The sequence below is a fragment of the Podarcis raffonei genome, chromosome 10 (genome assembly GCF_027172205.1).
Source record: "Podarcis raffonei isolate rPodRaf1 chromosome 10, rPodRaf1.pri, whole genome shotgun sequence".
Taxonomy (NCBI): Eukaryota; Metazoa; Chordata; class Lepidosauria; order Squamata; family Lacertidae; genus Podarcis; species Podarcis raffonei.
The window spans coordinates 19,078,032-19,100,592 of NC_070611.1; the positions used below are offsets into that span (position 1 = coordinate 19,078,032).

General features: G+C 40.5%; 1 protein-coding gene across 8 annotated transcripts in view; it reads left to right on the forward strand.

The window, feature by feature from the left end:
* The window catches only part of POT1 (protection of telomeres 1), a 68,378-nt gene extending 49,737 nt beyond the window's left edge, over positions 1-18,641 (forward strand). For 7 of the 8 annotated variants that reach the window (XM_053404745.1, XM_053404746.1, XM_053404747.1 and 4 more), the window contains 10 exons: positions 1,241-1,404; positions 2,109-2,185; positions 2,984-3,025; positions 3,876-4,032; positions 6,121-6,326; positions 9,012-9,147; positions 10,582-10,676; positions 12,620-12,711; positions 15,127-15,232; positions 16,632-18,641. In XM_053404745.1, the coding sequence (XP_053260720.1) occupies positions 1,241-1,404; positions 2,109-2,185; positions 2,984-3,025; positions 3,876-4,032; positions 6,121-6,326; positions 9,012-9,147; positions 10,582-10,676; positions 12,620-12,711; positions 15,127-15,232; positions 16,632-16,741 (1,185 nt within the window). In that variant the 3' untranslated portion in view covers positions 16,742-18,641. The remainder of the gene's footprint in view (positions 1-1,240; positions 1,405-2,108; positions 2,186-2,983; positions 3,026-3,875; positions 4,033-6,120; positions 6,327-9,011; positions 9,148-10,581; positions 10,677-12,619; positions 12,712-15,126; positions 15,233-16,631) is intronic. The other variant, XR_008332363.1, reaches the window with a different exon arrangement.
* Positions 18,642-22,561: the final 3,920 nt, after the last annotated feature.

Genomic DNA, 22,561 nt, shown 5'->3' on the forward strand with positions numbered 1-22,561 from the left:
GTCCAACAACAACTAGAGGACCATGGGCTCCTAAAGGAACTGTTGGAAGCTGACTTGAGAGAAGAAAGTTGAATGAAAATTGAATGAAAAATTAGCAGACTGCTGCTTGATACATAAAAGACAGGGACCTTTCTATTGCACCCTGGCTGTGAATCTTATCCACAACTATAGAGATTCGGTTGGTCCTTTCTCCTTTAAGTTTTAGGTGAGCTTTTATTTTGTTTAACCGACCGTCTACTGTGGGGTGAAAATTCTGCACCCCTGTTTTTATACTGAGTTGTTTTATCCCGCTCCTGGTTTTGACATGCAAAATCAATTTTCTACCGTATTTTTCGCCCTATAGGACGCACCGGCCCATAGGACGCACCTAATTTTTTGGGGGGGGGAGAATAAAGGGGGGAAAAATATTTTCCCCCCCAGCCGCGGGGGAAGCCCGAGCTTTTAAAAACGCACCTACCGTAGTTTTTAGAGGAGAAAAGGATATCTGCCCGAAGCGCGGGGCACTCTGCTTCAGCGCGCTCCGGGCAGCAGGCTGCGGATGTCTTCCCGAAGCGCGGGGCGCTCTGCTTCAGAGTGCCCAGCGCTCCGGGCGGCAGGCTGCTATCCGCAGCCTAGGGAGCCTTGCGGGAACTCCCGCAGGGCTCCCTAGGCTGCGGATATCTGCCTGAAGCGCGGGGCGCTCTGCTTCAGAGCGCCCAGCACTTTGGGCAGCAGGCTGCTATCCACAGCCTAGGGAGCCCTGCGGGAACTCCCGCGGGCTCCCCAGGCTTGCTGATAGTTTCTTGAAGCCTGGAGAGCGAGAAGGGTTGGTGCGCACCGACCCCTCTCGCTTTCCAAGCTTCAGCGAAAGCCTGCATTCGCCCCATAGGATGCACACAGATTTTCCCTTCATTTTTGGAGGGGAAAAAGTGCATCCTATAGGGCGAAAAATACGGTAATTTGAACTGTTTTATGGTGTGCTAATGTATTTTACGTTTCTTTTTTGTAAGCTATTCTGAGTTTATTTTCTAAAGGGTGGTGCGATATAAACTCGTGGTATTTTATTTTACTCACTTGCTGGTTTTGAACAAAAAGTTCTGAAAGCAATTTGTATGCTAAAAAGGAGACAACGTGTTCAGAAAAGTTGTCTCTGGCACAGTGCGGTCTAGTTGCACGGCATCATCTTCCTTAACTCTCTTTTATAGATGAAAACAACGAGTCTTGCTTTGCCTTCTGAAATAACTGTTTTATATATTTCAAGGTTGGAAGCTTTATTAGATTGTACAGTTTGCATGCAAAATTCCAAAGTCCGGAAGATGAGCCTGATGTTTCATATCTACAATTTCATCTTCATGGTGGTACTACGTATGGCCGTGGGATTACAAGCCTGCCAGAAGGCCACGCTGATGTTGACGATTTAAAGAAGTAAGTAAATAGAATTCAAGATAGGGTTGTGCCATATGCCCCAAATTTCCTGGACATAGCTGGAATACTGCAGTCGGAAGCAGTGTCCAGGCAGAAATCGCAAAAAGGTCCCAGGAAATCTGGACGTATGGCAACCCATGTTGCTTTTGACGATTTCCCTAAATTGCTCAACGACTTTGGCAACCCTAATTCAAGACAGCTGTCATTTGGAAGAAGAGTAGGGAATGAGAGAAGCCCTTCATGTTACTAATGGTCAGCCTTTGTTTCCCAGTATTCCGAGTGATGGTTAGTTCTAAACTCTATACGCATGTTATTCAAATGAATCAATATGCATAAGAGTCATTGTTGTGGTATGATCGTGCATAGAATAAAAATCAAGCAACATTAAGGAACCACAGAAAAATAGCTGTGTTTCAAGGCCCTGTCTTTTAGGGGGATGCTATCATTTTATCAGTCACGCCAGTACTACTTTGTATTTATAAAACTCAAGTCCAGCAGTGCTAACAATCTGGCTGTATTCACATGTGAATTCAGGGAGTCATTGCAGCATGTTCTAATTCTGTTATTGAACATGGTCCCATCGCAATGGAATGAGAAGCACAAAGTAGATTTCATCTGAGTTAAACAAAATTCCATCTGCAAGGCCATTTATTTGTTTACTTCTGTGTTTTGATTATTTTCTTCAAAACCTTTTTCATTTTCAGATTTCTGAACTCTGTAGACTTGATGGAAGATGAGTCTTCAGAAAGTCCTTCAGAACCCGAGAATGCTTACTTTACATGTAAATAAACTTGAAAACAACACTCAGCTCTGTCTTCCTCGCTTTATAGTATAGTACTTCCATGTTCTTTTTATGGAGTTGTCTACCGTTTCTTTTAACGCCAGATGAAAATATTCAGAAAACCCAAAAAAATGTGTAGATGTGCGCTTTGGTCCATCACTGACTTCTTTGATCTCAACAGCTGATAAAAAATGGCTGAATTACGCAAGATAGTTTTGCTTTCTTTGTTTATGTGCAAAATTGTTTTCTCTGTCATCTCGGGTAAGAAAATATATCCTAAGATTATAGAAAGTTTAAGTGACAAGCAGGTGGCAACATTTTGCACCTCATATCAGGATATTTGGGACCACATTACATTTTGTACCAAATGGAATATGTAATCTACGTGTGAAGCATGATTGATCATATCTAAAAAGATCTATTTTTTCCATTTTTTAAAGATTTTATAATGTTATTATGTTAATGATTTCATTGTACACTATCATACTTTTTAAGAACAATAGAATTGTACCATTGCAAGGAACTCCAAGGATCATCTAGTCCAACCCCCTGCAATGCAGGAATTATTTAATGAGTTGGAATTTTAGAAATACTCTTATAAATAAAAATTGAGTGATAACACTGTAAGTAGTCAAAGCTTATGGATGCTGCTGCTCAAACATACAGCTAGCTTGTCATCTTAAAACAAGACATTTCAGTCAGTGTTGAAATTCGTTGTGGCATATTGATGTCTCTTGCAGTTTACAGGGAAATGTAAGTGGGACAAAATTAATTCCCCCTTTCTTTTCTTTTTAAAAGTAGGATCTTGCTCAGAAGCATGCCAGCAGTTATCCGTTACAGGTAGGACTCACAGATGCAGTATACCTTTGATCCAAAGAAGCTCTTCTTGCACAGTGTTTCTTGCTCGGTGTTCTCCCCTGAAGCACTCTGTGTTTCACCAAGCCCACTTTTCCAGGTTGTACCCCCTCTAGAATGGCTCAGAGTGTGGCATGGGAAACTGCAGCAGAATAGAAAATCAGTAGAACTAACATTCTGCTCAGCTAAGGCATCTTTTGTATTGATAGTAGGGAGGCCTGAGATATTTGAACTTTGCGAATTTTGATAGGTACTGACCTGATCCACATCTCCCTGACTAACATGCTTATCGAAATGTAATATCCATCAGATTTATGCTTTCCAAATAGCCCAGCACTGTCCTCTGCTCAAAACGTATCACAATACGTTTTCAAAACGCACATGAAAATATGTTTTGAAATCCACATTTTGAGATGGAAAAAGTTTTAAACCCTTATTTAGGGTGGATTAAAAAAGTAGCAGATGAGATTGCATATACAGTCTTATGAATGAACACATGCACAACTGACATGGATCAGAAATAAATTGGTTTTACCCATTGAAACACTTCATATTTCTGCCTGTTAGGCCATCAGTTGTGCAGATCAAGGGTGTGCCCAGTCCTATTTTGGTAAAGAGCTGGACACAACAGATGTGTGTATTTTTAATTTCAAAACATGAAGTGTCTATTCACATAAGTGCATATTCAGAATTGTCACATCTAGACCACAGAATGAATCCAGAACTTCCAGCAATTTAATAAAGCTTTGTTTAAATTTACTTCCGAGCTGCTATTTTCCTCTCATTTTATGTTTGTTCACATCAATACAAGCCTTGATATCTTTGTGTTTTACAGTGCTGAGAGATCACCAGCATTTTGAAGTGACTGCACTGAGTACTATTTTGAACAGCAGGAGTCCTCAGCCGTATCGCATCAGAGCTAAGCTGAGACAATTTGAACCTGAAAAGCTTCATCAGTCTGTTAAACTTCATTGTCCCCAGTGCAATTTGTTGTAAGTGCCATGATACATTTTTCTCTCATGCTGCTTTGGAGATGTTGCTTACATAGTTTCCTAGATTTTTGGATCAGTGGAACTTGGATGAACAGCAATATCAAGGGTTGGTTATCATATCCTTTTGTCATTATATATTCCACCCTAAAAATGTGCTAAAATGCCTGTCTAGATAAAGGAACATGATATTAGCACTTTAAAAATTCGCTGTTGTTAAAATATAACGGGCACAGTAGAGATTTGTTTATTATTAACAAATGTTCAATTTGCCCTTGCACAAATAGCAAGTACAGTCGTACCTCTACTTATGTATCCCTCTGGATACAGAATCTTTGGGTTACGGCCACGGCAAACCCAGAAGTGTATACTTCCAGGTTTCACCGCATGCGCAGAAGTGCTCAGTCACGCTGTGTGCAGAAGCGCTCTTCCATTTACTTTATTTTTGGAGTGTGAACGGACCCCCGGAATGAATTAAGTTCGTATCTGGAGGGTCCACTGTATCACTTTTTTTTTTTACTAGGTAAGGTGTTTTTGCTTCATTGTGTGGTGGGTGACATTTATGGTATCAGGCAAATTGACTGACAGACAGGAGAAGCTTGCAAGTATTGCAGGGTGTTCCCTTCCCCCATTTTTTTATTGAGAGACTTCCGTATAGAAGGCAGAGAATGATTCCTCCATCCCTAATATCAGCTTGGCTTCTTAATTACTCTACCTTATTAAGTAGCAGTCTTTGCTCTCACTTTTATAAGCAAAAGCAAAAGAAGCTGGGGTGATCACTTTGATTCATGTTTAGTCCTAACTTCCTTTTTAATGTGGGATGCTCCAGTACTGAGTAATATAAGGCCCTTAAAATTCCTGCAGCGTGCAGAAAGAGGGTTGGAAAGCACCACAAAGCATCAAAACAAAGAAGAGATCAGGTTCCAGCTCTTAGTGGTACAAGGCTTTTAATTTACCTCCACGTATTTTGGACTGCAATACTCCTTCAGGAACATGAAATGCTTACAAGTTCTTTCAATTTAGAAACACCTTTTAATGAAAATCTGAGCTATTCCTTTACCCACTCTCAGTACCACTATTCACTGCGGAGATGTGGAGAAAATAAAATGGAGTCTTAAAGCTTGTTTAAAAGATAATTCTTAAGCTCAGATTTTCAGAACAAGGCGTTTCTGAGCCTGTTCTCCGCTTTCTTAAAGGACCGCAGCCTCCTTTCGCCAATTACCTTGTGTCTAAGCATGCACGCGGAAAATTCTAGCCAGTGGCAGAGCTTCATGCTCCCCCCGCCCCCCTCCTCCTCCGCCAGTGAGTCTAGCTATTGTAGGATATCTGTCGGGGCTGACAGAGCCGCAGCAAGATTCTCCCAGCAGCAGAGTCAGTGCCACTTACCAGGAGGGGCAACTTGGCAAGGTCAGGGCTGTGTTGATGTGCCAGCAGAGCCAACTCAGCTCTTCAGCCAGTGTGCCCACAAAGCCCTCACTTCATTGCCACTGAACCCCTTCCAGTAACAGGCAGTGAGTCCCCTGGGGCAAGCTACTCCTGAATTGCACGTTCCGTTAAAATATCTAATATGTTGTTGTTCAGTCGTGTCCAACTCTTTGTGACCCCATGGACCAGAGAACGCCAGGCACTCCTGTTTTTCACTGCCTCCCGCAGTTTGGTCACACTCATGCTGGTAGCTTCGAGAACACTGTCCAACCATCTCGTCCTCTCTCGTCCCCTTCTCCTTGTGCCCTCAATCTTTCCCAACATCAGGGTCTTTTCCAGGGAGTCTAATCTTCTCATGAGGTGGCCAAAGTATTGGAGCCTCAGCTTCAGGATCTGTCCTTCCAGTGAGCACTCAGGGCTGATTTCCTTCAGAATGGATCGGTTTGATCTTCTTGCAGTCCATGGGACTCTCAAGAGTCTCCTCCAGCACCATAATTCAAAAGCATCAATTCTTCGGCGATCAGCCTTCTTTATGGTCCAGCTCTCACTTCCATACATCACTGCTGGGAAAACCATAGCTTTAACTATAAATCTAATATATTCCACAACATCATTTTGAGCAGGCTTCCGTAGATTGCTTCAGACTGTATTTTTTTTTCCCCCCAGGCAAGAGGTTCCGGATGGGAGTGAGCTTGATCTAATTATACAGGAGGCTTCAGCTACATGTCCAAGGCCCGATTTACAAAATACATCCTTCTGCGAATCTGTTGTTTGGGATACTGAAAACCAGGGACAGCGACGTGTGGTTATTCATTTTGTAAAGCATGATGAACTACTGCAAGACCCAGAAGACAGTTTGATTATGATAGAAGGTTAGTTAATACAGCTGTATGTAAGAGATTGGATGGTATGCTACAAAATATCTTAGTCTTTTTAAATAAAGTTTAAGAAATACTTAACTATTTTAAAAAGTTTTGATCCTGATAAAAAGTATCTGTCTCTTTCTGTTACCCTCGTGTGATTCCACTAAACCAGAAAAACCTCACAAGAGAAAATGTTTGCAGCATATATATACAAGTTTTCTTTTCAAGTTGATTTGTGCACTTAAAATCAATTTGTGAGCGAACTTCATGCACTATGGAATAGTTGTTAATTGGCAAGCCTTGTATATATAATGGACTTGTGCATAAAACACATTGCACGAATCATTTCCATGAAGTCTCTTGCCTCTTCAAAATCTTACCTTGAATTTTGCCCCCAAATAAATCTGCTTTCTTTCTCATAGTTCTCTAAAATACTTAATGGTGTTTGTATATAGGGGTAAAATAGAAAAGGGGAAACTAAGCAGGAAATTTAGGTAGCACTCCTTGATTTGAATCTGTGAAATACATTTAAACATGAGAAGAGAAATGGGGAGGAGAAGAATAATCTTAGGAGAGAATTGCTATATAGCGAATTATGAATGAGACTGAATAATAAATCCAAAGTTTTATTTCTTTTCTTTTACAAATGTCTTTGTACAATTTACCTTTGGTTCCATTTTAGTTGGAATTCATATCCTGCCCTCTAAGAAAGTATTTTACTTTTTCTAGTAGCTGGATAATATACAAACCCAAAAGCCTTTCCTGTTGCAAACGTACTGTACTTAGTCATCCTCTGGATGTCAGTGTTTTCACAGAGATAAAGCTGTGCTACTGTGAGAAAAGCAGTAGGCAAGCTATGTTTTGTTTTTATTCATGAGCCATACCTCATGTATTTTGGGCACACGAGCCTCTTAAATGAATGGCATCACCCCAAGAAAAGGAATTACTCAGCTGGCATTCATTTTGTGGGCTTTTGCGAGAGAACCTCCTAGTGGACTGTGCCCATGTGTTTCTATTATAGCTTTTCAAACAACAGATGTTTGTTCCAGGAGCTCTATATTTTTGTGTGAAAAATGCAAGTAACAATGATTGAAACAGATTTGATATTAATTTGTATAAATATTTATGAATCGCCTCTCAGAGCATACTTCACCTTCTAAGGTGGTATTCAAAATACAATATAAAACAAAACACGTGAAATCAACAACTATTATCAGCTTGCTTCACAACTGGACTAAGCAAATTGACCTATGCTGAAAGCTAGACAGAAGAAGTACTGTATTTTTCTGTCTATAAGACTCCCCCATGTATAAGACTATTTGGGGGGACTCAGATTTTTAAAAATGGGGGGAGATGTATCCGTGTATAAGATGCCCCCTAATTTTCGACATTATTTTAAAGGAAAAAGCCTGGTCTTATACACGGAAAAATACGGTATGTCCCTCTTGGTTCAGCTGGATTAATTAATTGGTCCTCGGCTGCCGAGTCTTGAATTTGCAACATACCACTCACTGGTATCTTCCATGAAATACATTTCATCATGTTTGCCACTTTATGAAATCCTAATGAACCGTATCGGACGTTTGTGTATTTTATATTTTTAAGCTTGTATTCCATGCATGGTGTAGAGCACATTTATTTCAGTTATTTCTATACTGCCTTCAGGATACCAATCGTCCTAAGGTGGCTTATAAATAATATGACTGTGTTCTACTTCCGCTGTCTGAACACCAGTTGCTGGAAGCCACAGGAAGGGTGACTGCTGTTGCACTCGGGTCCTATTTGCAGACTTCCCATAGGCATTTTGCCACTCACTGTGAGAACAGATTCCTGGTAATAATAATAATAATAATAATAATAATAATAATAATAATAATAATAATAATAATAATTATTTGTACCCCGCCCATCTGGCTGGGTTTCCCCAGCCACTCTGGGCAGCTTCCACAAAGACAAAAAATAAACTAAGATGTCACACATTAAAAACTTCCCTGAACAGGGCTGCCTTAAGATGTCTTCTGAATGTCAGGTAGTTGTTTATCTCTTTGACATCTGGTGGGAGGTTCCCTGTAGCTTTGCTTCTCGTAATGAGGGAACTGCCAGAAGGTCCTCGGCGCTGGACCTCAGCGTCCAGGCAGAACGATGGGGGTGGAGACGCTCCTTCAGGTATACTGGGCTGAGGCAATAGAATTGTAGTTTAAGAAGACGATTGTGATTTTTTTTCAGGATCCTTTCTACAGAGTAGTTGGTGGTAGGAGCCCTGGTGCTGGTAGTGGGGTACAGACCAGCAGGAGCAGTTCCTGGGGTCATCTTAACCTGGCTCCTTCTGGCTCCTGGAATCCTTTGTCCAGCTGGAACAGACTTTCAGGTGGACTTTGCCCACCTGCCTGCTTATTGGCTGGATAGCTCAGTTGGTTAGAGCATGGTGCTGATAAAGCCAAGGTTACAGGTTCAATCCCCGTACGGTGCATATTCCTGCATTGCTGCAGATTGGACTAGATGATCCTTAAGGTCCCTTCCGATTCTAGAATTGTATGATTGTCTGTCTTTCTTGGGATCCAAATACATATGTACACACATTATATACACAAGGATGGTCAGGGATAAATTTGATAACTTGGCTCACTGCTGTTATTTAACGTGTTATCAGAGTATTAAAGTAACCTAAATATAGTTATTTCTGTTTATTAATAGGAGGGACACTGGAGGAAATCTTGAAGCTCTCGAAAAAATTTAAAGGAATTATACCCGTAAGAGCCACGGAAGACGATCTTGTGTTGCTGGATCTTTCAGCTCCATTTATTTGGCAAGGGAATATACCACACTATGGGTAAATCTAACACACACACAGGCTACAATATCAAACCTGGCTTCTTAGCTCCAGTTCTGATGCTGATGTTAGTCCTTTGGAAAATTAGTTACTTTATCTGTCCTTATATCAAATAATAAAATTGAAGAAGACAGGATGATAAGTTCCTAGCTGGGTCCAAATTTCCACGCTGGTGTTATTTTTACCCCCATGCTATGGGCAGGATAGCAATCTTACGTGTGCAAAGTGCACAACTTCTTCCTCCTTTGAATTAAATCGGGAAGTTGTTTCATCGGAAAGTTGTGCATGTGTTACCAATACTCTCAGATGTGCCACGTGCCACTAGATCACTGGGGCAGGATTTAATCCGTGGCAACAAAACCTGCAAAGATGGTAAAGGCCTTTTTATGGAGGCATTTCTAAGCCATGAAAGGTAATATTGCATTAGTTGTGCCTCATCTGTAATATTGTGTCCACCTCTGGGCAAAACCATTTGAAGAAGTTGTTCAGGATGACAGTGATATCCATATGGAAAGCAAGTCCTATAAGGAAAAGGTTGTGGGAATTGGATATATTTAACTGCCAGAAGAGAAGACTACGAATGGCCATTATAGCACTGTTCAAATACTTGAAATACATGGAAAGGGCGCCAAGTCTTGCTTGCTACTGCTACCCCAGAGGGTTAGATGTACGTAATGGGTTTCAGTTATAGGAGGGTAGAATTTTGTCAGACATTAGAAATGGTAACAATGGAGCCAATTTCTTGAGGGAAGAAATTCTTTGCTACAAGGGAAGAAGTCAGTGGAACTAATGAAACTGAAGTCACAGTCTTAATTCATCTTGACTTAGATCCAATTATATTGGACAATAACATTCACTTTCTCTACACTAACAACACTTGGTTTATTTTCTAGTCATCAAAAGTTAAAAGATGTCTTTTTAAGCATGCTATACAAGCATTTGCCTTCTTTTCCTACCTGGAAAAATAGTTTTGTTGCAGCTCTCTTTTTAAGACGTACAAACACCATTTTTATGTTGATGATTTTTATGGCTATAAAAATGTTCTAAGTTCTTTTTTTAACATTGCCAAAGTACTAAAGAATAAAATTATTCACTCGTCAGGGCGTGGTTAAATTATTAATTCAGTCGTGTTTTAGCATATTTATTACTTCTATCGCGTGAAGCAGTTTTGTGTCATTAAATAACAAAGAGCAGTGTTTAGAAAATATATGCTTAGCAATGTATCAGTTTGCCTGACATTCTTCAGTTCAACTGACCAAGGAATTTATTTTTGTTGACAGTATCTTATAAAAGGCATTAAAGTTTACTGCTTTTCTAGGCCATATAAAATATCTGTCTATAAAACAGCAGGAAAATGTTCTTCTGACAAGTTTGATTCTGAGAAAAGCTAAATATACAGAACAGTTAATGCTATTGTTTTGTTTCAAACATCAGGTGCAAACACTGTTCAAATCCGAAGGCAATAGCAAGCTTGAGTCCCCTTGCTGCACAGAAAGATCCATTGTGGGAGCCCGCTACCATAGCACAAGGTTAGTTTATGCTATTATCCATATTTTTATTCAGAAGTATTTTTATTCAGAAGTCCTGAGTGTAAATAAAACCACCCAGTAATGTCTGAGTAAGGAGAAAGCTGCATAAATCTGAAGATTTAAAAAGTTATTGAGTCCAGGAGAAAGAGAAAGACTTGCAGCTTATTCCAAAATAATTGTTATTTTGAAGATGCTTCTCTCATCATTTGTGCCTTGTTCACGTAGGAGAGCAAAGTTATATTAAGCTGAATAAAGAGTCTCTGACATTAATCTCAAATTAGATTGATTTAGGGTACTCAAAGCAGCACATTAGGCAGTGCTCAAAGCCTGCTCCCCTTTGTGAACAGGCCTCTTCTTGTTGTTTAAATAAGGGCATCATTGAGACGTAATAAATGGCTGAGTTGGTAGAGCATGTTGGTAGACTCTTGATGTTAGGGTCCTATGTTTGAGCCCTACATTGGGCAAGAAATTCCTGCCTTTCAGAGGGTTGGACCAGACAAGATGATCCTCGTGGTCCCTTCCAACTCTACAATTCTATGCCTGCAAGAGGCAATTTGAGTTTAGCATACGGAGCTTTCCTGGAATCTCAATCTGATACGTATTAGCCTGACATCTGATGCATAGGAAATAAAATATGTAGTTTTAAAGTTCTACAGAGTCCAGTGCTATTATTATACACACGCCTCCAAAAAAGATCCTGCAGAATCATTTGATCTGAATTAAGTAGTAGGGCTTTTCTGCTATCCCCATAGCAGAGTGCAATGGTGTGTAAGTATTATTATTATTATTATTATTATTATTATTATTATTATTATTATTATTTATTATCATTATTATTATTATTATTTTATAAGGGACTTCCAGGAATGTTTAGGTTCCAAACACAGCATTTCGTGCTGTGGTCCCTATGCATAGATCTGCACCCCCATGGAAGTGTGTTATGCGAATTCCCGAATTTCTGGAAGTAAAATAAAGCATGATTAGCTTCATCACAAGCAATAAATGCAGGAGAAGCTGATTTTGATAGTTGATTTATGTAATTATTCACAAATTATCACAAGTTCCATTTAGGGTGGCTTTTGTTCTCGAGAAATGACCTTGATGCTTATTTATGTAAATAAGAACAAATGCTGGTTTCTTTGTTGCATAGCAGTCACCTTTCAAGAGATCTGCATTTGAGCAGGCAAGAGGAGCTCAATTGCTCAGTCTTGCTCCATGCTTTCACTATATTCACTCGTATGAATCTTGTCCTAGCAGAAGACATAATAGTGAAACACAACCAGCAGCTTTCTGTTCTCCCGCCCCACTGTAATCTACCTAAGCAACAACAGCAACAAAAATGAAACCAGAACCAGAACATGGAACCAGAAAACTTAATTCAGTGGCTGTTCATATCTTCATTGGACTCTGCTTTAAGAATTTAAACTATACAAAATAAATTGGTGGGTTATTTTAATGGGATATGTAGCAGAACAGATCTCTGCAGGGGACCGTTCTTCTACCAAAGAATCAGTAGCTCTTTCCCTTTCAGATTTCCTTAGGAATGGAACTGGGCAGAACAAAATGAATCCACAATAATGCTGCCAAGATGTCTACTGGCTATTGGGAAATAACTTACAAAGCCTACATGAAATTAAAATTTTCAATGGACGCAATTGTGTATGTAAATGCTACTGAGCATCTTCCACAGCAGTGTTACTATGTTACGAAGGTGCAGTATAGATAGCTTGTGTGCACATCACTGCACAATTCACTTCAATAGAGGGAGCCGTTTAGTTGGGAGCCGTTCATTCACACTGGAATCCTCTACAGCAGAAATAAATCAGTGCATGACAGTGGTGTTTAAGTTGTCTGTATTTCACCGATAATATATTTTTAGCTTTTTATTCTTCGCTTATATTGAGTAATCTCTAAACACAACTACTTATTTTCCTCCTGCTTAGCTTTAGGACTTGTGCCCCTTGAATATGTCTTTGTGATGAAGTTTATGCTGGACGATGGAACAGGAACCCTGAATGTGTATCTCATGGATTGCGTAAGAGACCAAAGCATTGTACTCTGAAAATGTTCAGTTTGAATATAAGTATATGGCTGTTCTCTTAAGCGACATGGAGAGAGGGCAGAGTTGCAGTAGAAGCAGTAAGAACTATGATCTAGTTTAAAAATGATTTAGTTAAGCTCATGTGAAATTGGATGAAAATAGCCACTTTCAAACCTTGATTTTTAGATTAAATACAGCAGCAGCAACAGACGTATCAGGCCCAACATTGAGAGGGCCTGATCTCAATGCTAAATGCTAGACACAAGCAATTGAGCCTGTTGTTCTTCTTCACACTGGATGACCGCTAACTTTTCTTTGCCCAGATTTGGAACATTTTGGAGCATCTGTTGTTTTAATTCGCCCCCAGTGTCTCTCTTTGGTGCTATGACATGCCACCATTCTGGAACTACAGTGCGACACACACTGTACTTGATTCCTTTTGTATCCTTCTCTCATCCTCCTCTTCTCTTTCTCTTAGTTTCTCTCTCCTCCCTTCCTTTCCAGCTGAAGGAAAGGGCTAGAAAGAGTTCCTTAAAAAAGTACTTCGGGAAGCTGCCATGGGATGCAGTGGTGGCCTTTAAAAGAGAATCAGACTTGGATGGCTTTAAAAGAGAAATTAGACAAATTCATGGGGGGAAGGGCTATTGATGGCTACTAGCCATGGTTTCTGTGTTCTGCCTCCGTGGTCACAGGCAATATATCCTTCTGAATATCAGCTGCTAGAAGCCACAGGAGAGGAGTGAGTGTTCTTGCGCTCAGTAAACCTACAAGCATTTGGTTGGCTACGATGAGAACAGGATGTTGGGCTAGATGGGTCTCTTGCATGATCCAGCAGACTCTTCTTGTGTTGATTTAAAATTCTCGGGGGGGGGGGAGGAATAATAATTTGTGGCCCCTTTCTACTTGGGGACAGTTTGCCCATCACTAGTTAGAATTTAAGAGGGACACGGATGGCGCTGTGGGTTAAACCATAGAGCCTAGGACTTGCCAGTCAGAAGGTCGGCGTTTCGAATCCCCACGACGGGGTGAGCTCCCGTTGCTCGGTCCCTGCTCCTGCCAACCTAGCAGTTCAAAAGCACGAAGTGCAAGTAGATAGATAGGTACCGCTCTGGCGGGAAGGTAAACGGCGTTTCTGTGCACTGCTCTGGTTTGCCAGAAGCGGCTTAGTCATGCTGGCCACATGACCCAGAAGCTGTACGCCGGCTCCCTCGGCCAATAAAGCGAGATGAGCGCCGCAACCCCAGAGTAGGTCACAACTGGACCTAATGGTCAGGGGTCCCTTTACCTTTACCTAGTTAGAATTTAAGCAAAGCCAAATCAGAAACAAGATGAAACAATGTTCTTCTATAAAAAAATGATAGAATGGCAGTCAACCATCTCACAGAGGAATGTGGGAAGCATGTAAAAACTTGTCAGTCTTGACATGCTTGAACAAAAATGAAAAAGTAAGGTTATTACATATACAGTGGTACCTCGGGTTAAGTACTTAATTCGTTCCAGAGGTCCGTTCTTAACCTGAAACTGTTCTTAACCTGATGCACCACTTTAGCTAATGGCGCCTCCTGCTGCCGCTGTGCTGCCGCCGCACAATTTCTGTTCTCATCCTGAAGCAAAGTTCTTAACCCGAGGTACTATTTCTGGGTTAGCGGAGCCTGTAACCTGAAGCGTGTTAACCTGAAGCGTATGTAACCCAAGGTACCATTGTAGATGGACATGAAAATTACAGGGGGAAATGTTTTAATTTCTCTTTAACTTACCAGTTCTTTATATGGTGAAGCATTGCAACAAGGTACAGCAGTTTAACTTCCGAAAATATTTAGAATCTGAACTCTTCAATTACATAGAAGCTATAAAACAGAGATAATGTGATTACATCTACTCATACCAAATAGTACTAATTGGCACCTGTAATTTCTGTTATTTTTAACTAAGTGTTGATACGCGGGTTTATAGTGTAGTAGACGAGACTACAGAGTATTCTGTGAGTTAACTGCATATTGGTGGTAGAAATTGCTCAACATACACTTGAGACATACATTCATGTTTTATTAAGATCTAGCCTGTACAAATGTGGTAGATTATTTCTATTTTAGCTGTGAATTTTAATAAAGCTAAGGCTGGCATGAATTCCTTTGAGAGGGTGAATTTAGATTCACTTATGAATTGGATTAAAGTGAAGATGTTTTTTAAAAGGTGCTCCTTCTTGTTATACCAGAACGTTAAAAACAGATTTAAATATTAGGCTGCTTATGTGAATAAACAATGCTACTCCCTTCTGTTTTTCTTTATTTGCATTGTGTTAAAAACATGAAGTGTGAAACATGTTTTTGTTACATGTAATTTTCATTTCTTTGCCAAATATCTATTGACTAATTTAATTATATCTGCATCATTTTTCCTGTTCTCCAGAAAGATTTCTTCCAAATTCCAGCTTCTGAAGTCTTGATCAATAATATTTTTCAAGAGAACATAGAAAGGATCATGAACAAACTTTGCCCTTCAGGCACAAAACTAGGTAAGATAATTATCATAAATTTGGAAGCATGGTTAAGATCTACATAAGTTTATCTTTTTAATTTTTACACTCTATAGGAAAGAGAATTAAATTACATATTTTCCTGCTGTACCACAAAATTACACTGGTTTGTAGCTCTGTTCTTTTTAAAGATATAGATGTATCATTTCTCCATTGGCTGCAATAGTCTAAACAGAGAATTTGGTACAAAGGATAACTATTCTGTACAGCATGGTATGTTTAAACTGTATCCTTAAGGAGCAACCTAGCACTTTAGCAGCACTGAAAGGTGTCTTCAAATGAAGTCACAGATGGTATACTTCAGTGGCCCTTCTGTTCTCTTATACATGCTGAAACCTCATGAAACTATCTATAAAGCCTTAAGGACCTCTGTACATTTGCCAGCCACATTTAATCCAATTGGTTGCCAGAGTAATTTAAAGTTGCCTTTTCCTGTACGAGAATGTGACTGCCTGTATATACTTCTGAATTAAAACTATTTGTGTTTGTTGATGACAAATGCTAGCTTCTTGTGCCTGTGTATTACTGAACCCGGTTTCATTGTATGAGAATATTGTGGATTGTTTTGAGATTTTTTTCCTCCCTAATAGAACTTGAGAAATACATTCTGGCCTTCGGAATTTAACTGCGCATAGTGCAAATATCTGATAGACTCAGCAACAACCATGACACTTTATTGATTTTATGCCGAATTTGGGGGGGGGGGGAGGAGAAATGAGAAAAGTAATATCTGCCATGCTAGCAAACACAGGAACATTGATTTCACTTGGCAGCGGTTCATGTATAAGGGACATTTTTTCGATGCAGAGTGCTTCAAACAGAAGCCCAGCTGAATTTTTCATGACTCACCTAACCAAGTTTTTGTTTCACGTGAAGTAGGATAAGTGCTTTCTTTGGCATCTTAAATATGTATACAGTCATATCTTGGATCCCGAACGCCTTGTGAGTTCAATGTTTTGGCTCCCGAACGCTGCAAACCCGGAAGTGAGTGTTCCAGCTTGCAAATGTTCTTTGGAACCTGAATGTTGGATATGGCTTCCGATTGGCTGCAGGAGCTTCCTGCAGCCAATCAGAAGCCGCACTTTGGTTTCCAAGCATTTTGGAAGTCGAACGGACTTCCGGAATGGATTCCGTTCAACTTCCAAGGTGGATTGTAGTGTCATGGTTAAGACATTGCAGTCCATGGTGCTGTTCCTTTCTGCGCTACATGAATACCCTTGTATTATAGCCACACTGTATGTGCCACTGTTTCTGTCCCACTGCTGTGATTCTGATATATGCTTAATGTTTCGAGGTCTATACAAGTTTTGTTTTTTTGGTCACAATTCTTGAATACAGAAAATGCACATTAAAACCAGTCATTTGCTTTTGATTGTAGACGACCTGCCATGGCTGGACTGTTTTATCAAATCCTACTATGTCACGGATGGAAGAGAGCATCAAATTTGCTATCGGGTTTTTGACACTACGATTGCTGAAGATGTCTGATATCCAGCTACTTGGAATATTTAAGGGTTTGTAATGTTTGTCGATTTCATTTGAATATATAAACGATCCAGGGGGTGTTGTAAGGTGTTTGCTTTTTTATTCAATGTGTAAAGAAGTACTTTGTTCTGAATCAACATATAACTTAAAATGGATTTTTTTATATATACTGTTGTTTGTCATGGAAAATTCACGTAAGTTCTTTGCAGTTATCCAGGTAACACACAAGTCATAACTCACAATTCCCACCCCCTCAAATAAGAGCTTATTAGTTTGTTATCCTCTAGTCTAGCATGACTTTCAGAGTCAAACAAAAGTCCTTAAAGTCCTTAAACTCTTGAGCCAATCCTAAAAGCCACAGTGTGGGGCCCTTCTCTAAAATGGCACAGGCTGTCTTTGATTAGAAAATATTGTTGCAGTGCGATAGTCCATGTGCAAAAAGCTTTGCGTTATGCCACAATACAGATAGGATTTTATTAGCTTCTTATCACTGTTGAAACATATAATACGATGCCTTCGCGTTCAGACAGATAAGAAAATATCAAGAATATCAGGCACATGCATGCATACAGTACAGTAATAGTATTTGAATCTGGACTATTCTGTACATACAAAATGAGCAAAAAATACCTACCAGCTAAGTGCTGTTTGTGATGGCACTTTCAATTGTGTTTGCCCCTCAGATCATGTTGCACGTGACCCAGACAGCTAAATTTGGTGTTGGCTACACACTCCAGCTGATCTTCTTTTCTCCTTTGCATAATCTGATTTGGGAACCGGTTTTAGAGCCGTGGAGTTTCAGGCTAGTAAGTCACTGTACTAATTAGCTCTTAGAGTGAAACAAATTGCTCTGGATTTCTTTATCTGCAGTCCGGTATACATATGCTCATGCAAGACTTTAACACACAAAGTTTTCATCCAGTGGGCAAGAATTGTATCTTATTAAAATGTATTACATGCTGGCAGCTACAACACTGTATTTCAAGCCATGTAAAATATTTAATATAGTCTTCATAGTAAAATTGTCTTGATGCATATCATGTGGCTTATTTTTTTATTTTTTAGATAATTAAGAATAGATGGTTCTTGCAGTTGTTTGTGGTCTTTTTCTATAATGGACATTATTTCTGATCCCCCAAAGCACTTAACTGCAAATCTACTAAATATAAGGGCTTTGAGCTTAGTTCTTTGCCTGGGAATGTATGACTGGCAATATTTCTCAAGGCATCTGTTACTCAGCACTGTAAAAGCAATGAGAAATAGGAAAAATTAATCAGTGGGAATTAATTCTTGCAATGGAGGGGTCTTAAAATCTAGCCCTGTTGCAAGCACTTTAATCCCATTGAAATAAATGGGATTTAATGCTCGGATTAGTCAAGGGCCACAATCCCAAACTCCATGCAAGCAGACTGTCCTATTTATTATAGACTATCTGTGCACCTGACTAAACCTAACATTCCTGAAAGTTGGAAGAAAATGGGACAGACCCTCTCTGCATAGAGCTCCGATGTATGTCAGAGCTGCTGTGCGCACAGTGGAATCAGTGGAGTAAAAATCAATTGTGCACAATTTATGTCTGTGGAATCAGGTCCAAAAAGCTCATTTCCAAATATTTATTCCTTTGTACTTGTGCTTAATAGCTTAAGTGGATTTAAGTACAGCAACCGTAGCTTGTCAAGGCAAGCAACCTTCTGTTGCAAACGTTTTGTGTGCCTGCAACATTATTTCCTCTTGTGTTTTATTAAATGGATTATTTAAAAGCATTATTTGGCATACAATTCAGTGTGTTTTGTGTTGACTTTGTTAAACCTTTTCAGATTTATGTTTGTGTAATATAAGATTTGGGTATGTCGGGATGTTCAATATTGTAAATATGCACGTGTTTAATAAACACTTTTCATTAAAAAAATTATTAATGTCCTTTTTAATGTTCATCTTAGATTTGTAATCTAGTTGCTCTTGGCAAATGAAAATGGTCTCCAAAAGGGGAAGTTTATGTAAATGGAAGAAACTTGGTTCTTTTTCCTCCAGGCTATTGATGTAGAAATGTGTAGATGGGTGGGCTAGTAATATTTCATATTCTTATATGCCAGATAGGGGCTATTTGAGAAATAACTTTGTTCATCAATCCTACTGTCAATCTGCAAATGCCTGTTTTTCCTCTGAATGCATGCACTGGGAAGTGAAAACCCAGATCACTCCATGTGCCCAGACTTCAATAGGCACTCAAATCCCTGCTCACCCACTATAATCATGCTGTTATCAACACATGTATTAATAACAAGGGGAAGTAGGACATAAAACAGCTTCACACTTGTGAAGAAAACTGGTTTATGGGTTATATTCTGGCATATGGGTTTCTCAAGTGTAGAGACAAAAAAAATGCTTCTGCTGCTTAGTATATGCTGTTGGGCCAAATTCAATGTACATAGAAAGCCTTATGCGGCTTATGACCCACATATCCAGTGGAATGCCTTCTCCCCCATTTGTGGAGCTCCTTCCCCCTTCAAATGTGATTGGTGTTGACCCTCATTTTCAGCACAGATTAAAAAACGTATATTTTCACCCAGACCTTTTGCTGAGCTCTGCCTCCTTTGCACAAGCACTTTGCTTTTGTCCCTATATTGAATGCTGTTGATTGTGATTTTAACTGGGTTTTTTAATCTGTGCTGAATATTTTTGTGATGCTGATGTGAACCACTTTGGTAGACATACCGTATTTTTCGCTCTATAGGACGCACTTTTTCCCCTCCAAAAATTAAGGGGAAATGTGTGCGTCCTATGGAGTGAATGCAGGCTCCTTGGCTTCAGCAATATCAACACGAGTGCTCCCTCTGCGCTCTGGAGGCTTCGCGTTGCTTTCGCTGAAGCCTGGAGAGCAAGAGGCGTCGGTGCGCACCGATCCCTCTCACTCTCCAAGTTTCAGGGATAGCCCCCTGAAGCCTTCGGAGCGCAGCGTGAGTTCCTGCTGCGTTCTGGAGACTTCAGGTTCCTTTCGCTTAAGCAAGGAGAGTCTTGCTCTCCCGGCTTCAGCAAAAGGAACCCGAAGCCTGAGGAGCGCAGCGGGAACTTGCGCTGCACTCCGAAGGCTTCAGGGATAGCCGCACGCAGCCCCTCTGGCAGGGAGAGGTTGCGCGCAGCCTGTACGCTGCTCTTTGGTGCTGGGGGAAAATAAGATTTTTTTTTCTTGATTCCCCCCCTCTAAAAACTAAGTGCGCCCTATGGTCCGGTGCGTCCTATGGAGCGAAAAATACGGTACTGCCTGAATGGTCATGATTAGTATTAGTATTTCACAGTGTCCTACACTTCTAATCGACAAGTTCACACAGAGGGCATTACTGACTATATTCCTTGTGGAGCCTGTTGCTTTGGGGCATTCAAAGAAACTTGCCTCTAAGCAAATGCATGTCAACATTTTTCAAAAAATACCTTAGATAGGCTGATTTGCCTTGGGCTGTGGGAGCTTCATTCAATATTTTCCTTCCGTCATGACAGTGTTCAGCTTTTTTAAAAAAGAAAAATGAAGCTTTCCCTCTTTGCCAATTCTCTGCAAACTCTATTTGAATCAATGTCATTTGAACATCAGTTTGCATGTAAAGGGGAAGATTGTGTGTTTACATGTCATCTCACTTTAAGACAATCCAGAATCAATGAGTAGCAATGTAGTAATGTATTCTGAAATGGATTAGTTTAGCAAAAACCACAGCAAAATTGGAGCCAGTAAGGCATTATGGGACAAGATGGAAGGGATAGAAAGCAGAACACAGTAAAAGAAGGAAAACAGCCAACACCTCACTTTCCTGGCTGCAGGAAAAAATCTGCACGTCGCCAGTGTTGTACCTTAGTAACAGCCACTTTGGGAGGAGCATGCAAAGGCCGGGGAGGGGGGAAATTTGGAGAGGAAAGACACTGTTTATTTGGAGACCTGATAAGTAAAAGTGGCATGGCAGTTCTGTACTGTAAAGCAGAGATAGGGAAGCTGTGAACCTCCATGCATTGGATTCCAGTTCCCATCAGCCCCAGCCAACATGGTCAGTGGGCAGGGACTATGGAAGGTGTAGTTCAGCAATACCTGGCAGGCCACAGTTTCCCTGTCCCTGATGTAAACCCTGCAGGATATAGTTGGATTTACTGACTACAATAGGGTTGCAGGACCCTAAGTCAAGCAGGCTGGAAACAATCTAAAAAAATTCTAATGTGTTATGGTGACACCATCAACCATCAACAGGCACATCCTTTGAAGAGCAATGAAAATAATGTTCGGTAAAGGTAAAGGGTCCCCTGTCCATTAGGTCCAGTCGTGATCGACTCTGGGGTTTCGGCGCTCATCTCGCTTTATTGGCCGAGGGAGCCGGCGTACAGCTTCCAGGACATGTGGCCAGCATGACTAAGCCACTTCTGGCGAACCAAAGCAGCGCACGGAAACGCCATTTACCTTCCCGCCGGAGTGGTACCTATTTATCTACTTGCACTTTGACGTGCTTTCGAACTGCTAGGTTGGCAGGAGCAGGGACTGAGCAACGGGAGCTCACCCCATCGCGGGGATTCGAACTGCCGACCTTCTGATCGGCAAGTCCTAGGCTCTGTGGTTTAACCCACAGCGCCACCCGCGTCAGTAGACTCTAGTAATTCTCATTTTATAAAAAGTTACACAGTCCTAAAACATTACTGTACGATTTTAAAAAGTTGGAAATTTTCCGTTTTTCTACTGGAGAAAAGGGGGAGAGGTTACCATCCAAAGGCAAAATTTCAAATTTCTTGGACTTTTGCACAAGTTCCAGCCCTTTACCACTCAACCACATCCCTGGGGACATTTGCTTTTGACGTCTCTTAATGACATCATGCCTTGCACCAAAATAACAGTGTGCCCTGTAACACGAGTCTTTGGCTTTGGGATGTTGGGAAACTGGGCAGCTTCGGCTAGGAATCCCTTGTGATATGATAAGCATCCTTACCACACCTGAAATTTCCACGTGAATAGCAACTAGCTCGCAGTGTGTTTGGTATTGCCAGTTAATAGCAAACTTTCTGACACTTTGACCCCAAAGTCAAAAGCAAAAGCAGTGCTTTTTTCTAGGGACTGCAGGGGTACACATTGTTGGTGATCGGCCCCCTCGGGAAAGGCTGACTCCTCTTCCCAGGCACTTGGGCCTCTTGCTGGTGGTCAGCCTCTGGCAGATCTCCGCTCTGTCCAGAGAGACTGGTGATAAGCGACACCTCCCTTTTGAGAGATGCACACTCACTTTCCCCTTTCATCTCAGCAGAAGAAAGAAACAGTCTGAAAGTAGACTATCATCCTACTTTTATTCACAGACTGTACACTGTACACAGAGCTAGTACAAATCATGTCTGCTCTCTCACTAGCCTCCATACAACTCACTCCACCCTCCTTTGCAGCAACAACAGGAAGGTCTCAAGTTACACTGAGAACACAACCTTGAGAAGAGCGTAGGACATCCTGTCTCACGCTCAGTAACATCAGAAGTATCACATGATGTAAACAATGTGCTGCTATCACGCAGCTGGTAAGCACACAAATCCCAACACACATACCCCTAAATATTTTACGAATCTTTGTACTTTTGTCCATTTACTGTATTTATTTTCCCCGATTTGAACTATAAAATGGTGATTTTCTTGAGTCAAAATGAGAGTACCCCTAAACTGAGCAAAAGTACCATATACCTTATCAGCTAATTTCAAGACGTCTGAACAGCTAATATAGCTAATGGTGAATTGGGTAATTCAAAATGCAACACTGAGCAGTAGTGTAAAGGAAGAAAAATGCTCAAATGAAGCCAGAATGGTTCTCTGAATGCACAC